At 36.0% G+C, this 17,883-nt stretch overlaps 1 protein-coding gene across 1 annotated transcript in view; it reads left to right on the top strand.

The window, feature by feature from the left end:
- The first annotated feature begins 9,169 nt into the window (after positions 1-9,169).
- EYS (eyes shut homolog) overlaps positions 9,170-17,883 on the top strand; it is a 180,646-nt gene continuing 171,932 nt past the window's right edge. Inside the window, exons 1-2 of the mRNA XM_023544596.2 lie at positions 9,170-9,917; positions 15,941-16,054. Of these exons, the coding sequence (XP_023400364.2) occupies positions 9,170-9,917; positions 15,941-16,054 (862 nt within the window). The remainder of the gene's footprint in view (positions 9,918-15,940; positions 16,055-17,883) is intronic.

Genomic DNA, 17,883 nt, shown 5'->3' with positions numbered 1-17,883 from the left:
GTATGAATTTAGTGCTATCATTTTAATGTCTTTTTTTCTGTGTTGTTGACAGTTTCTTTTTCCCACTTAATTTTGTGTGCTGAGTAGATTATCTTTATATATTGTCCTTTCCTCATATGCCTTGTTGTTGATTTTGATCCTGCTGAGGCTCTATTTTTTTCTTGTATTTTATTTTGTTGAGTAGGATAGTTTGTGTCCTTTTTGGTTACTTTTTATTTACCTCTATTTTTCTAAATTTAAACCTATTTTTATTTCTTTGTATCGCCATATCTTCCTCTCCGTATGGAAGATCTATGATTACATTTCTTAGTCCCTCTTTATTGTTTTAATGTTGTCTTCTTTTATATAATAACATCACTGTTACCCTGTTTTGAGCTTTTATTTAATCTTGCTTTGGTTTTTTTTTATTTCCCTGTCTGGGTTGACTTCTGATTGCTCTACCCAGTGTTCTAATCTTGGGTTGGTACTTGGTATTATTGATTTTCTAACCAACGAACTCCCTTTAGTATTTCTTGTACATTGGTTTGGTTTTTACTAATTCCCTGAACGTCTGTTTATCTGGTAACATCCTAGTTTCCCTTTCATATTTAAGAGACAATTTTGCTGGATATATGATTCTTGGCTGGCAATTTTTTTTTCCTTCAGTTTTTTAAATACGTCATCCCAACGCTTTCTTGTCTGTATAGTTTCTGCCGAGTAGTCCGAGCTTATTCTTATTGGTTCTCCTTTGTAGGTGACTTGCATTTATCCCTTGCTGCTCTTAAAATTCTCTCCTTATCTTTGATTTTGACAAGTTTGATTATAATATGTATTAGTGACTTTCTTTTAAGATCTACCTTATGTGGAGTTCGAAGAGCAGCTTGGATAGATATCTTCTTATCTTTCACGGTATCAGGGAAGTTTTCTGCCAACAAATATTCAACAACTCTCTTTGTGTTTTCCCTTATCCCTCCCTGTCCTGGTATTCCAATCACTTGTAGGTTATTTCTTTTGATAGAGTCCCCCATGATTCTTAAGGTTTCTTCATTTTTTTTAATTCTTTTATCTGATTTTTCTTCAGATATATTAGTGCCAAGTGATTTATCTTCAAGTTCAGAAATTCTGGCCACTACTTGCTCAATTCTGCTCCTCTGACTTTCTATTGAGTTCTGTACTTCTATAATTTTGTTGTTATTCTTCTGAATTTCTGATTTCTGTCTGTCTATGGAGTTTTCCAGCTTATTAAATTTTTCATTATATTCCTGAATAATCTTTCTGATTTCTTCAGTTGCTTTATCTGTGTGTTCCTTGGCTTGTTCAGCATATTGCCTCATTTCCTTCCTGATGTCTTGAAGGGTTCTGTATATCTTTTGTATTCTGGCTCTGGTAATTCCAGGAATGCACTTTCATCTAAAAGATCCCTGGATTCTTTGTTTTTAGGGCTTGTTGAGGTGATCATGGTCTGTTTCTTTATGTGACTTGATATTTACTGTTGTCTTCGAACCATGTATAAGTTGTTGTATTAGTTTATGCTTGCTTACTGTGTTATAGATTCTTGCTTTGTTTTGTTTTGATAGGCCCAATGGGTTGCTTGAGTGAGCTAGCTTGATTATTTTCACCTTTGGAGCTCTGATGTCCTATCCCCAGCTGGTTAGAGCTATTATCAGGTATATCAGTCCAGGAGTCCATTCACTTTTCTTGTATGAATTCAGCTTAGGTATCCAGGTAGTTGATCATCAAGTGTGTGGTACAGGGTCTGTTCTACAGTCTTAGAGGAGCAGGGGTGATTGGTGTATGTACCGGTATCTGATTGCCGCAGGGGGTCACTTTCTGAACAAGGCAGGGGGCTGAGACCCGATCCCTGAGTGTCTGAGGAAAGCACGCCCCTGTTCCCTAGAGCACGCAGGTGGGTGGGTTTTGCAAATGGACCATGGGCACCCAATGTTTTTGGTTGTAAGGACTGGGAGGTACCAATTATCCTTGGACCTCTGTCACAGGTGGCTGAGTGACCTGAGTGGAGCTACCAGTCCTTAGATCCCTGATGTGGGTAGGCGAGTACTCTGTTTAACAGGGAAAGCAATGTCAAACATCAAACACCCACCTCTCCACCACACAGCTCAAACAGTTGGAGTCTGCCAACAAGGGCCTATTCTCCTGAAATAGACCCACACAGGTCCATGCAGAGGGTAAAGGTGCTCAAAGTCCACAGACCATTTATGCCTGGACAAGAGCAGCTTCTGTCCTGAGCTCCCCCGGTTAGTGAGCCTGGCAAATTATTTTTCCCCCATTTGCAAAGTTTTTCCTTCTCCAAGGCCAGGAGGATGTCTCTAGGCACTTAACAGGTCCTATCTCAGGCCCAGGGGAATCAACAACTGCTGAAGCCTGCTTGGATTTAGGGTGCAGTAAAATATACACAAGTACTTAGCTTTTGCCAAGAACACCGTTCTTCTCAGGTTCCGGAGGTGTGAGTAGGCTGTGTGGCTGGCTGCTTCTCCCTGAGAAAACTGCGGCCAAATGCTAGTACCAGCCCACCGTTGCCACTGCAGAAATGGTGCCTGGGGACTCCCTGTGGTTCAGGTCCAGTAACTCCTCTTCGCTTCTGAACTCTCACTTCCTCCTCTGCCCCTTAGTTCATTTTGTAAGCTTGCCTTTGATGCTCAGGGCTCCTAGCTTGTCATAAATACAATCATTTCACTTGTTTTTTCGGGTCTTTGTTGTAAAGAGGGCTCGCCGGAAGCGTATGTCTATTCCGCCATCTTGGCTCCTCCTCTGTGCTTTTGATTTTTTAAAAAAATTTATTTAGAAAAAATGCATGAGTGGAAAGTAGATAGAAACATCATTCTTTAAAAATTTTCTAAAATGGAAACAGCCTGCTATACTATAGGATTTGAATTATTTCTACCGTACTTATTTATAGAAGTCTAAACTTCAGTTGACAACCCAATGTGTCTCAGAGTAGAACTGTGCTGCGTAGTTTTCCAGTGACATGTTGGGAGTAGATCACCAGGCCTTTCTTCTGAGACATCTTTGGGTAGACTCAAACTTCCGTCCCTTCGGTTAGCAGGCAAGTGTGTTAACTGCACCACGCAGGAACTCCTACAGAAATCGAAAGGTACCAAAATGTTAAGGGTTATATAAAGAATTATTGCTACAAATAATTAATTTTAGCTGTTTGTTCTTTAGACTGATTTCTTTTGGTCTTCCCGCTTCTACCTGCATGATATGTCTAAGATATTATTTTCCAAATACCTTATTATTATTTTTTTTATATGGCAATATAAAAATTCGTGGGCTTTTCGTTCCACTATTCTATTCATACCCATATTAGAAAAAATGCTAGCAATGTCAAGATTGTTTATTTGCAATAATCTTTAAAACATTCTGTGTAAAATGATAATATTCAAAGTATTGGATGTAGGCCCTTTATTTTTAAAAAGTAAATTATTTTTACTTTGTGTACAAAATTACAGGGACTCAATTTTGTTAAGTGAATACACTTTGGGTAAGTTACTTAAGATCTCCCCACCTCAGTTTACTCATTTCTCAACTGAGGATAATAAAAGCATCTTCCACAATGAGCTCTTAGTGGAAAAGCCTGGCACAGTGTAAAGCATGGTGATTATATAATGACAGTGGCTGATACATAGTAATACTCAATAGCTATAGTGGCAGAAGAAAAAAAGGAATTTTTAGAATAATTAAAAAATATAATCTACATGTACGTAAAATATGTTTAATAAATTTGCTATCAATTTGAATATCAACACCCCTTTGGAAAAATTGCCAAAGTCTAGACTCTAAGAATTATTATTCTGATTTGATCTGCTAAATAATTGTATGCTTTTTTTAAAAGTATGTGATTCAGTTTGTTTCTGAAATATTTATATGTCAACAATGGCATACTTATTGCTGTGCTGCATTTATTAATTGAGATTTTTCCAATGTTATTTGTTTACATGAAAAGCATTTATTTGACTCTATCCCCTTATTTTTTAAAGATCATTTACTATGATTGTTACATGTGAATGGCAGAAAGTTTTCTATGTTTTCTTGGCTATTGAATCTAAACCAACAAAACCCAGTGCCGTCGAGTCAATTCCGACTCATAGCAACCCTATAGACAGAGTAGAACTGCCCTATAGAGTTTCCAAGGAGCAGCTGGCGGATTCTAACTGCCGACCCTTTGGTTAGCAGCCATAGCACTTAACCACTATGCCACCAGGGTTTCTAAGTTGGGCTTTATTTTTTAGGTTCACCTAAAAGCTAATGTAAAATTGATAAACCAACATCTGAAATATTGTGTATCTTTTCCTGTAAAATAGTATCTGGATAACATGGCTGCCAAATATTGTTATGGTAGTAATTATGTACAATGCTATGAATGGATCCATCATAGTCCCTGGATTTCTGGGCTTCTTGGCTCAGAATAGTATAAAATATCAGTACACTGTAGGATGAAAGTGATTTTCCACTTCAGCCGTTAAACACCATACGAGCATATATATGTGTGTGTGTGTTTACAAGTGATCTGAATGCCATGTGATTTGTACAGGATTTCACAAAGTGTCTTTATAAATGAAAAATTGAGTCATAAAACTTTATACTTACTTTCGGAGTCCAAATTACTGCTCCTTATTCAAATTTATCCATATGTGATATTTTTATGAACTTAGTTCTCAATAAAACCCAAAGCATTTTGTAGTCAGCATGTATAGATGCAAAATGACCTTCTAGAGGTTTTTCTGTTTTTTTCTTGAGTGCTATTTTCGTTTAGTTAAATTTTCATGAGCGGAAATGCAATGCATCAAGTTGCTTTCTCTTTGAAAATATAAATGTGCAATAATTAGGAACCCAGAGAGCTCAGAGAAGCACAGGATTAGCCACACAGCAATGCAAACTCACGTTTGCAACCATTCTAAAAATGGCACACAGACCTAATTCTGCTTCAATGCAAATGTAATTTGTTTTCTGGCATTTAAACATGGAAATGAATTGGTGACTTTGTTTGCTTAAACCCATTTTCTTCTTAATTTTTTTTTTTTTTTTATATCTTATTTCAACTAGGCCCCTGGGAAAATAATAAAAAAAAAAAAAATTTTTTTTTTTTTTTTTTTTTTTAATACACTCATGCAATTTGGAGCCCTGGTGACACAGTGGTTAGGAATTTGACTGCTAACCAAAAGGTTGCCAGTTCAAATTTACCAGCCACCCCTTGGAAACTCTATGTGGCAGTTCTACTCTGTCCTATAGGGTTTCTGTGAGTCTGAATCAACTCAACAGCAATGGGTCTGGACTTTTTTGGTTTTGTGTAGGTTAGTACTACTATAAATTTGTGATTTATAATCACAAAGGTATTTCAGTGTTGCCTAGTGATCCTTCTCTTGTCGTTGTTATCTGCTATCAAGTCAGCCGCCTACTCATAGCAACTCCGTGCAGAACTGAAAGAAACCTGCCTGGTCCCATGCCAACCCAATGATGGGTTGGATATTGGATCTTTGAGGTTCATATGGTTTTTACTGGCTGATTTTAAGAAAGAGATCACCAGACCTTTCTTCCTAGTTTGACTTAATTTGGAAGCTCTGCTGAAACCTGTTCAGCATCATAGTAATATGCAAGTCCCCACTGAGAAAGGAGTGAGGGCTGAACTTGAGTTGCTTTGGCCATGAATGGAATCCAAGTCTTCTGCATGAAAGAAGAAAATTCTACCACTTTACCAGCAATGTCCATAGTGATCCTCCTAGTTTTCTTTAACATTTTTTGTCATGTTACTCAGTGTCTACTTCAAATCTTGTCCATTCTCCTCAATCATCCAAACTTACCATGAACCCCAGTCACCTCCTACTTCATAGAAAAAGGTAGAAGGTGCCATGAGAAAAATGCTTCAACTTCCTACCACCAGTCACAACATGAATCTACACTCATCTTCGTCCTTTCTTCCTACTCTGCAGTGTCTTCATTCCCTCTTGTCTTCTTCCACACTGCTTTATTATATCTCCGTAGGTTTCTTCCTCATGATTTAAACAAGCTCAAGTCTTTACCATATTGAAACAACATTCCAGCAACCTTACATCTATATTGAAACATAGAAATATGTGATTAATATAATCATATTTAGAATTCCGGCAATGGGTTTATTTAGAATTCCAGCCCAGCTCTCTCTTATGCTTCGTATCTGTATGTACAATTGATTTACCGATACTTTTACTAGAAAATCACTAAGACACCTCAAATTCAATATATACAAAAGTGATTCTCACATCCTCACCCCTTGCCATCTTGTTTCTCCATCTGGTCCTCCTGAGTTTCTTTATTACTCCTTAGGGCAATAATCCTCAAGACTTTGTGATCCACTATTTAAATATTTCTGGCCTCCACCAGTGTTATTATATTTCTGCTGCCACTGTATATAATCAGACTGTCATTATTGTTTAACTAGATTAGTGCCGAAGCCCTGGTGGCACAGTGGTTAAGCATTATGCTGCTAGCCAAAAGATCAGCAGTTCAAATTCATCAACTGCTTCTTGGAAACCCTATGGGGCAGCTCTACTCTGTCGCTATGAGTCAGAATTGACCCTACGGCAACAGGTTAGATTAGCGCTACTTCCTCTTCTGCAAAGGTCCCACTCACCAATGCAGTTCTCGCTCAGCAACTACACTGATGTTATTGATATAAAATGGCCCTATGTGAAGTCTTCAATAGGCTCTCCTTTGCCCCTTGATAGAATCTGAGCTGTTTACTGACAATGCCAGCTGGAACTTGATCTCTTCCTAAATCAAAAGCTTGTCTTTAATCATAACACCTTTCTTCCTTACATTTAGAACCTGAAATTCTCTTACATTCTGAAGCCAGTATCACACTGGCCTCAAAATCTCTACATATGTATTTCTCCTGGAACACTCCTCCTTAGGCAAATTTCCCAGATGAATCCATTTTTTCTTGCAAATTTCAGCTTAGATCTTGTTTCCGAGGCTGGATTAAATGCCCTCTAGACTATCCTTATTACAGCACTTATTAACTTGATGTTGCTCACTTAATCTGTATCTTTCATTAAGTTCTTAGTGCTTTACAAACCAAAAACAAAACCAAACCCGTTGCCTTTGAGTTGATTCCAACTCATAGGGATCTTGTAGTTATTTATGGTGATAACTTCTTTCACTTGGTCACTGATGAATTTCTAGTATCTAGCATACTACCTTTATTAGCATACTACCTTGCACATAGATTGGGCTTAAATATATTTGTTTAATGTTTATTAAACTTGTTATTTAAATCCAGAAATTTGTATAATGATTAACATATTTGAAATGAATGAGTTCTTATAGAACATTTAATTCAATGAAAATTATAATTTTACTTTTTCTACATGTAGGCTAATGTAATATATTACTTACATAAATTTATATTTTATAGATTTATAATATCCACAAATGAATTTACAGAGGTAATTTATAATTCAAATTTAATTTCTACATGAATCAAAATACCCATTAAGATATAAGTTTTATCATTAATATTTCATATAAATTAACATATAAATCACATCATATAAAGTTTTATAGTGGCATAAAAAAATTATTTACTTTAACAATATTTAATTGGTTGTCATCCATAGTAGACAATGCTGAGATTTAGACCTGAAAACCCTGAGTTTTAATCCAAGGCATGATACTTGCTGAGTGAAATTAGACAATAACAGAAATGAAAGATACTATTTATTGAATGACCAGTATGTGTATACAATCTAATTTAACACTACCTAGTTAATTAGTATACTTCTGCCCAGTCTACGTATGTAATAAACCAACCCATTGTAGTTGAGTTGACTCTGACTCATAGTGACCCCACAGGACAAAGTAGAACTGTCTCTTAGGGTTTCCTAAGAGCAGCTGGTAGATTTGAACTGTCAAAATTTTTGTTAGCAGCTGAGCTATTAACAACTGCTCCACCAGGGCTCCTATCTATATAACAGTTGAAGGAATTAAAGCTCATATTAACTAAGGTTGTATAATGAATAAAGTAGCTGAGATACAAAGATCATGTTTTTTCATTACACTCATTTACCTTTCTGTTCAGAATTTGAGTTTTGTTGTGAAGATTATACTTTATTTGTTAATAGTAGAGTAGTTTGCATAGAGAAAGATCTCAATTTATTTATTTATTTTAGTTGGTTGAATATATTATCTCAGAATCTCTTTTTGTTCTTTTCTTTGGGGCTTAACAGTGCCTTCCAACACAATGGATCCCCTGGCCTCTCCTTTCATGCCAACAGTGGTTAATGAAAGAGAAAGCTACTACAATTTATTTCTATTTATAATCCTTTCATCACTCCATTCTACACTTCCTTTTTCCTTTCTTGCTTTCTAGTTTCTAGCTGTGCTTGCAAGAGAAGTTGCGTGAAGACTCTTCCTTAGTTCAGTTGTTTGTACAACCCAGCTTTCTATGAGTACTTTAAACATTTAGTAGGCCCAGATTATCATTTAGAGTAACATGATTTGTCACTAACAGACATCTAAAGGCTTATGTTTGTAGAAAATGTTATACAAAAATTATACTTAAAATATTTTACTTTTATTTTCTGTGTTTTTAAGGTAGTTTTCTAAAACTAATCAGATGAAGAACACTTACATCTAAAGAAAATTAAATCCATCTATAAAAGAAGTATCTTGGCTATTGCTTTGTTTCAGTTAGGTGGAAGCTTGGTGTGAAGAAGACATTCAAACAACTCTGCAGTAAGTTCCTGGCTTAATTATGCAGAGATACCAACCCTTATGAGAAACAGGGTGACTAAATAGGGCAGGACCAGATGCATTCTATCTTGGCCATGTTTTCACTGACATTGGTTTCCCAAGGAAAGTGCCAAGCTGTTGGTGACACCATTCTTGCAGTGAAAGTTCTTGTTTGAGCTACGAAAACAGCTGTTTGCTATATCATTAAGTAATGTAGGAAGAACCTCACTAACAATCTGTGTGTTTCTGTTCAAAGGTACATTTAAACTCTACTGTTTCTTGAACTGAAACTACTGTCATCAAAGCCACTTGCACTTTGATGTAGAAAAAAGCCATTTCAAGTCATCCCTGAACAAAATCTCTGGAAATTTCCGGTGATACTGAAAGCCCTTTTTCTTTCTTTTTTTTTTTTTTTTGCAATTCTTTACAATCCTTGTAGACTATAAAACACAGTTGCTGCAAAATGACTAACAATTCAATTTTGCTCCTGACCCTGGTTGTTCTTCACAACACTCTTACAAATGAAAAAACATGTAAATGGCAGTTGGTGGAAGAGTGGCATCCACAACCCACATCGTATGTGATGAATTGGACATTATCAGAAAATATTTGCATGCATTTCAATGGAGATCGTGAGTTCTTGGGTGTAAAGACTAAAAGGAATACTTCAGATAATCAATCTGTTCCCCGGATTTTCCCTTTGCAAATTCAACTTGGAGACACTCGTATAATTTCTTCTGCACCGTCTCTTCTGTGTCCAGAAATAAATTTGATGAATGTTTCTGAAGCATCTTTTATTGATTGTCTCCGAAATACCACAAATGAAGATCAGTTACTTTTTGGCTGCAAACTAAGAGGAATGCTCCATGTTAATCCTGAGTGGCTGAGGATTGGGACGCATTATTTTATCACAGTAATGGCAAGTGGTCCATTGCTTTGTCAGCTGAGACTTCGATTAAATGTGACTGTGAAACAGCAGCTATCCCAGGAATCTCTGAATTCAGAATTTTGCTCTGGGCAAGTTAAATGTTTTAGTCAAGCTTGGAACAAGACATACAGCTGCTATTGTCAGCCTCCATTTTCAGGAAAATATGGCCAGGGACTTGGTTCATGTTTTTACAGACCATGCCAAAATAATGGAAGTTACACAAATAAAAGAGAAAACTGGAACAAACAAGGATATGAATGTGTCTGTCACCTACAAGTTACAGGTAAGATTGTTTTAAAGATAATGTAATTTTATTAAATTAGAAAAATAAATTGAACTCATAAACTGTTACAAAAAACAAGTTACATTTTAAAAATATTGTAGATACCTTAGAATGGGTAAAATTTGGATTCTAAACATATAAACGTATAAAGAATCCTATTAGTCATTTTTTATAAGAGGTGTTTTTCTCATTAAAACAGAGTTGCTTAAAAGCATGTACATTTTATGCTAATGTACATATTCTCACATCTTTCACTTAGTCATTGAATCTGATTCCCAAACTTCTGGTATTTGGGGTAAGTGGGGTGATAATGGAAACCCTGGTGGTAGAGTGGTTAAGTGTTATGGCTACAGTTCAAATCCACCAGGCACTCCTTGGAACTCAATGGGGTAGCTCTACTCTGTCCTATAGGGTCACTATGAGTTGGAATCGGTTTGATGGCACTGGGTTTGGTTTTTTGTTTTTTGAGGGTGATAATATGGAAATAAAATGTGGATCTGAATAGAGGAAGTCAAGAAATTTTGTGGTTGAGAAGAAAACATAGGTGTTGCTAGGGATACTGACAGAGATGCAGAGGAAAAGAGGATTGTGAGCCCAGGGCAATGTTCTGAATGGATGTTGTTGTGGGATCTATAAAGTGATTGATAGATAATAATGGCAAGGGTGGAAAGAAAATGATAAAACTATTAACTAGTTGTGATAAGCTAAATTGGTAGTAATAATAGGAAAAGGTTGCAAAAAGAAGATGGTTGGCAAGTAGAGGAAGCCAAAGGAAGAGCAATCTGAAAACAATTATGCTGGCTGAGGCTGAAAAAAAAAAAGAGGCTGAAGTGAGGGTTAAAGAGTATTATCTCTACTTGAGATTTTACTAGGAAATTGATGTCAGCAGAGATATATGAAGAGAAATATTAAGAAATGCAGGGCACATACAAAGTTTAGGGACTTAAAAAACCTTTTAACTTTTCTTTTTTTATTATTGTACTTTAGATGAAGCTTACAGAATAAACTAGCTTTTCATTAAACAATTAATGCATATATTGTTTTGTGACATTGGTTACCAATCCACTCTCCCTTCTTGATCTTGGGTTCCCTACTACCAGCTTTCTTATACCTTCCTGCCTTCTCATCCTTGCCCCTGGGCTGGCGTGCCCCTATCTTTTGTTTTATGGTACTGTCTAATCTTTGACTGAAGGGTGAACCTCAGGAGTGACTTCAGCACTCAACTAAAAGGATGTCCAGGGGCCATACTCTCAGGGTTTCCCCAGTCTCTCAGGCCAGTAAGCCTGGTCTTTCTTTTTTATTATTTCGTGAGTTAGAATTTTGTCTGCATTTTTCTCCAGCTCTGTCTGGGACCTTTTGTTGTGATTCCTGTCAGAGCAGTCAGTGGTGGTAGCTGGGCTATCATCTAGTTGTGCTGGACTTGGTCTAGTGGAAGCTGTGGTAATTGTGGTCCATTAGTCCTTTGGACTAATCTTTCACTTGTATCTTTGGTTTTCTTCATTCTCTTTCTCCCAACAGGGTGATACCAGTAGAGTATCTAAGGTGGCTCACAAACTTTTAAGACCCCAGACGCTACTCACCAATGTAGATTGTAGGACATTTTCTTTATAAACTGTTATGCTAGTTGAGCTAGGTGTTTCCTGAGATGATGGTCCCCACAGCCCTCAGCCCGGTAATTTGGTCCCTCAGGGATTTTGGATGTGTCTATGGAGCTTCCACAACCTTACCTTGGACAAATTGTGCTGGCTTCCCCAGTATTGTGTACTGTCTTATTCTTCACCAAAATTACCACTTATCTGCTATATATTTAGTGTTTTTCCATCCCCATCTCTCCCCTCCCTTATAACCATCAAAGATTGTTTCTTTTTGTGTGTAAACCTTTTCATGAGTTTTTATAGTAGTGGTCTCATGCAATATTTGTCCTTTTGCGATTGACTTTTTCACTCAGCATAATATAATCCAGATTCATCCATGTTGTGAGATATTTTGCAGATTCATCATTGTTCTTTATTGTTGCATAGTATTCCATTGTGTGTAGGTACCATAATTTATTTATCCATTCCTCTGTTGATGGGCATCTAGGTCATTTCCATCTTTTTGCTATCGGGAACAATGCTGCGATGAACATGGGTGCGCGTATGTCTATTGATGTGATGACTCTTATTTCTCTAGAATATATTCCTAGGAGTGGGATTGCTGGATCATATTTCTATTTTAGCTTCCTAAGGAAGTGCCATATCATTTTCCAAAATGGTTGTACTAGTTTTCATTCCTACCAGCAGTGCATGAGAGTTCCAATCTCCCTGCTGCCTTTGCAACATTTGTTATTTTGTGTTTTTGATTCATGCCAGTAATGCTGGGGTGAGATGGTATCTCATTGTGGTTTTGATTTGCATTTCTTTCTTTTTTTTTTTTTTAATGGCTAGAGATCATGAGTATTTCCTCACTTGTCTGTTAGCTGCTTGAATGTCTTCTTTTGTTAAGTGCTCATTTCCTTTGCCCATGTTTTAATTGAATTATTTTTTGTTGTAGAGGTTTTGGATTTTCCTGTAGATTTGAATGATTAGAACTTTGTTGGATTTTTCATAGCCAATCTTTTTTCCCCAGTCTGTAGGTTCTCTTTTTACTCTTTTGGTGAAGTGTTTTGATGAGCATAAGTGTTTAATTTTTAGAAAATCCCAGTTATCTAGCCTATAGTCTGGAGTTTGTGTGTTGTTAGTTATGGTTTGTATCCTGTTAATGCTGTGTCTTAGGGCCTCTAGCATTGATCTTGTCTTTTCTTCTATGATCTTTATAGTTTTTGGTTTTATATGTAAATCTTTAATCCATTTTGAATTAGTTTTTTATGTGATGTGAGGTATGGGCCCTGTTTCATTTTTTTGCAGATGGACATCCAGTTTTGCCAGCACCCTCACCATGTGTTAAAAAGACTGTCTTTCTCCCATTTAATGGACTTTGCCCCTCCCCCCTTCTTAATGGAAGTTTCAGTGTCCTGGCAAGAACGAATACCAAGGAGATAAGTAAAACAACTATGATCTAACAAAAGGAAAATTTTGACTTAGTTGGTAATGATAATACAAGAAAACAAATAACCAATTGCTAGTGTATTTTGATCATGAGAGAAGAAGGAAAAAGAGCATAAGAGAAGAAAGAAAAAGGGGGAATAGCAGTAGATATGACTAGACTAGGTCAGGCTTAGGAAACTAAAGGTAAGTTTGTTGGGCTACTTTAGGAAAGTTTCCTAAATGTAGTCTGCTCTAGTCATATCTTCATATGTACTTATAGGCCTTCTTCTTCCCTCATGACCAAAATACACTAGCACTTGGGCAGGCTTTTGCGCCTTGGAAGTCCCCAGGTGGTGCAAATGGTGATGTGTTTGGCTGCTAACAGGAAATTTGAAGGCTCCGATCTATCCAGAGGCTCCTTGGAAGAAAGCCCTGGTGATAGACTCCTGAAAAATCAGCCATTGAAAACCCTATGGAGCACAGGATCACCATGAGTCAAAATCAACTTGATGGCAATTTTGGTTTGTTTCTTGGTTGGGGGGGAGGAGAGAAGTGGGGCTTTAGTAAGGTCCCTTTCCCATGAGCCAGGGACAGATTCCGTTAGGTAAATTTTAAGAAGATTCCTCAATTAGCCATTGTAGGCTTTAAAATTAACCTAAACCAATCTTTTAAAGGGGAATTTTAGATTTAGTAGCTGCTATTTTTTGTGATTCAAACCACTCTACAGAATAAAGATGTGGCATTCTGCTTCCATAAAAATGTATAGCTTTGGAATCCCTAATGGACAGTTCTACTTGTTAGAAGTTGGAATTGACTCAACGGCACACAACAACAACAAACAGGGAAGTACCAAGGCCATTTCAGAAGTTAATGCCAGTAATATCCATTTAACATTATTTCTCTACAACTGGGGTTAAATTCTTATCTGGCTAAATTTCCATGGGTGATAAGAGGTTTAAATTACCCTGATTCATGCTGGGGTATGCCTGGTAATTAAAATGAAAGAGGGTCAGAGGAAAAAAAAAAAAGTAAAGCATTCAAATTGCTGATTTGAGGTGAATAAAAGGCAATTTAATTGAGAGCTTCTAAAGCCTATTTTAAACTATCCACAGAGTTTAAAGGCTATTTGGCCAAAGATTTCTGCTGTGTATCAGAATATGAATTTGCATGTGCAGTGGTTAAGCATTTGGCTGCTAACCAAAAGGTCAGAAGTTCCAATCCACCAGCTACTCCTTGGAAACCCTTTGGGGCAGTTCTACTCTGTCCTGTAGGGTTGCTATTGGTTGAAATTGATTTGATAGCATTGGCTAATGAGTTATTCTTATTTCATGGAAGATTGTTTTAATAGTTTTTATTGTAACTGCGTAAAGTTATTTTTCTTACATGAAGTGTGCCTATCATCTATCTATCTGGAAACCCTGGTGGTGTAGTGGTTAAGTGCTACAGCTGCTAACCAAAGGGTCAGAAGTTCGAATCTGCTAGGCACTCCTTGGAAACTCTATGGGGCAGTTCTACTCTGTCCTATAGGGTAGCTATAAGTTGGAATCGACTCGACCACACTGGGTTTAGTTTGGGATTATCATCTATCTACCTACCTATCATCTATCTATCTGTCTGCCTGTCTGTCTGTCTATCTATCCATCCATCCATCCATTCATCTATCTATCTAATCATCTATCTATTGGAAACACAACCATAAACAAACACACAAACAAAAAACCCAAACCAATTGCTGTGGAGTTGATTACGACTCATAGCGACCCTACAGGATAGAGTAGAACTGCCCCATAGAGTTTCCAAGGAATGCCTGGTGGATTAGAACTCCCAACCTTTTGGTTAACAGCTGTAGCATTTACCACTGCCATAATTGCTTTAAGAATATCTATTCTTATAAGAATATCTGTAAGAATATCTATTACTTAAGAATATTTATTACTTAATTCCTACAACATTAGCCATACTCCGTTATGCCTCTTTATGAATTATTTCAATTTTAGTATCTGTGAAATATATAGACTTAATAAAAAATTGAGAATGCTCACTAAAATTGCAATAATTACCTGTACATAAGGCATGGCATTTAAACATTCCACTGATAATTTAGTTTTTGCATTTAAAAACCTTTTTGGTACACAACCAAATTTATTTATATTTTATATTTTTGTGTTGGGGTTGTTTGGAAGTAAAGAAAGAAAGAAGAGCTCTAAATGAGTGAGGCAGGGATATTAGTCTATAAGGAATTTAAAAGGCATTGATAACTAATGGCAAAAACTGCTTACAAATTAAATTAAGAACTTAATTAGAACAAGCAGATTGGCTCGTGACCAAATTATGTGCAATCATTTTGTGCCAACAATAGTCCACTTGCTATGACCTGGGATTTTCTAGGTGCATTCCTCTACTAGGGATATTATGAGATGGTTAACTATACATAGAATGAACATGCTATGAAAGGGTATAGCATGTGATACAGTGGTGCCACAGAAACTGTATGTCAGCAAGGGCAAGAACGTGTAGAATTCCGAAGTTAATGCTCAGCTTCTGAGACTCTAGGAAGCCCTTTTTCATTGTAAATCACTGGCTTGCCTAGGTGATAGAGCTGAGACAGAATCTGCATTTGAATGTTTCACTCAGTAAACTATTTTCACAACACAGAATGTGTATTACAGAGATGGCATTTACATATATTAATATTATCTACTATCAAAATATGACAAAAATTCCAATTGCCATTAAGATCAGCTAAAGCTAAAATATATACAATTAGGAAAAAATTCAATATTATAGTACAAGGTCTTAAGATGGGAACATTGATGTCAAATTTATTAAAATTAAGTTTTGTCTCAGTGTAAATGAATCAACTTGTATTACTATTTCATAATTAAAATCCCATTTTCCCAACATGTTGATATTCATTATTTAAGAATTTGAGAAAAACTGATGATCATATTTAACTATTTATATATATTGTAAATAATTATAAATTTGTCAAAAAATCAGTTTTCTTTTTTTTTATAGAGAGAAATTGTTCAGAAATGATTGGCCAAAACCAGCCATATATCCGTGTCTATGGGAACTACAGCAATATTACAGCAAATAGTCTAATTCATAACTATGAAGAACAATTTTCAGGTAAAAAATACATGCATACAGACATAAAAATGCTTTAATTTTGTCTTGTTCAAAATTTTTAACTTTCAATTAAACTTTTCAACTAAAATTGAAATATTTATTATCGAAAAACACAATTTTAGAGATTGTTATAATATGAGCTTATTTTTATGGAAAAGTTTAACAAATCAATTTGACCAACAGAATTAAGTGATTATTCTGCTAAATATTCCTTTAGTTATATGTACACCTGTTGACGTATGTTTTTTACCATAAGAATAAAATATATATTGTTGTAAGTACTAAGACATTTTTGGAGAATACAGTAGTCCCATGTTCTCTGAGGTTTCACTTTCGGTGGGTTCAGTTACCCAGGGTCAACCCTGGCCTAAAAATGTTAAATGAATAGTGTGAAGAAAATCTCCGGCAGTCCTGCTCCGTCCTGCCTGGGGACCAAGTTCACTTAACTTTTATTACAGCGTACTGTTATTTTTAATTATTCTATTTTATTATTCGATTATTTGTCATTGTATTTAAAATTGTTCTAATTTCATTATAAAATTATGTTTTCAACATGTATTTTATTTTTAGTTATTAATCTCTTACTGTACCTAATTTATAAATTAAACTTTATCGTAAGTGTTATATATAGGACAAAACATAGTATATACAGGGTTTGATACAATCCTCAGTTTCAGGCATCCACGGGGGTCTTCTAATGTATTCCCCACGGATAAGGGGGATTACTCTACATATTCTGCGTAGAACTTGCATAAGTATATCTAACTTATTTCTTTTAGATAATATGTCATCACATACACATTTCTTTTTTCTGAAGAGTATTTTTTTTATTTCTTGCCAAATGAATGTAAAGAAGTGAAATGAGACAAACCGTTGTTTAAACCAATGATTTCTTAATTATTAGTTAAAAGTATAACCATTGAAAGTATGTTTTATTCCTACCTCATCTTTGAATTCTTTTGCAGTTTTCTATCTTCTTGGTAGAAATGTAGCTCGACCTCAGTATAGATGTCCCTCTTTAAAATGTCTCTAGATAGAAATGTCTCCAGCCAAAATTAGACACCTAAAGACTCCTTTTTTGGAGGTGAAACAAAATATGCATATCTTCCAAACCCTGGAGAATGGCCTTTCAGTGTTTCACTTACAGACCCTCTTACTTGACCGATGTGAGGGAGATTTGAAGTTTTGGGGTAGTACCCCGACCGCTTCCCCATAATAAATAAAATTTCAGAAATGCAGGCAGTAAGAACTCCATTAAGGAGCCCTGGTGGCACACTGATTAAGCTCTCAGCAGCTAACTGAAAGTTCAATGGTTACAGCCCACCAGATGCTCCAAGGGAGAAAGGCATGACAGTTTACTCCTGTAGATTACAGACTTGAAAACCCTTTGAGGAAGTTTTACTCTGTCCTATATAGTTTTTTTTTTTTATAGTGTTGCATTGAGTTGGAATCAAGTGCACGGCAGTGGGTTTGATTTTTGGGGGTTTTAAGAACCCCAACAACTCTCTTCAAAGAACTCTCTCTTCAGGTATTTTTCTCTTAAGTTTTTTATGTCGTTGAGATATGTGATGGGCTGGAGGAAGTTTTGCATTTTTTTATCATATACTGCTTATGTATTGTGACCATATAATTTATTTTCCAAACCATGACATTTTTAGCCAAAGGGTTGACTTTATTTTGATTAACAAATTGGATAGAAAAAAAACTTAAACCATTATTAGAGTTAACTGATTATCTGTTCGAAGTCTATGATTTTACTAATATCAAGCTGGCATCTGTTAGCTGTGTGTGTAGTTCTGCTAAGGGAGCCATCACATTTAAAACTATCA

Source organism: Loxodonta africana, chromosome 1 (assembly GCF_030014295.1).
Source record: "Loxodonta africana isolate mLoxAfr1 chromosome 1, mLoxAfr1.hap2, whole genome shotgun sequence".
Classification (NCBI taxonomy): Eukaryota; Metazoa; Chordata; class Mammalia; order Proboscidea; family Elephantidae; genus Loxodonta; species Loxodonta africana.
The sequence above is the reverse complement of the archived record's forward strand: the minus strand, read 5'-3'. Positions and strand labels throughout refer to the sequence as shown.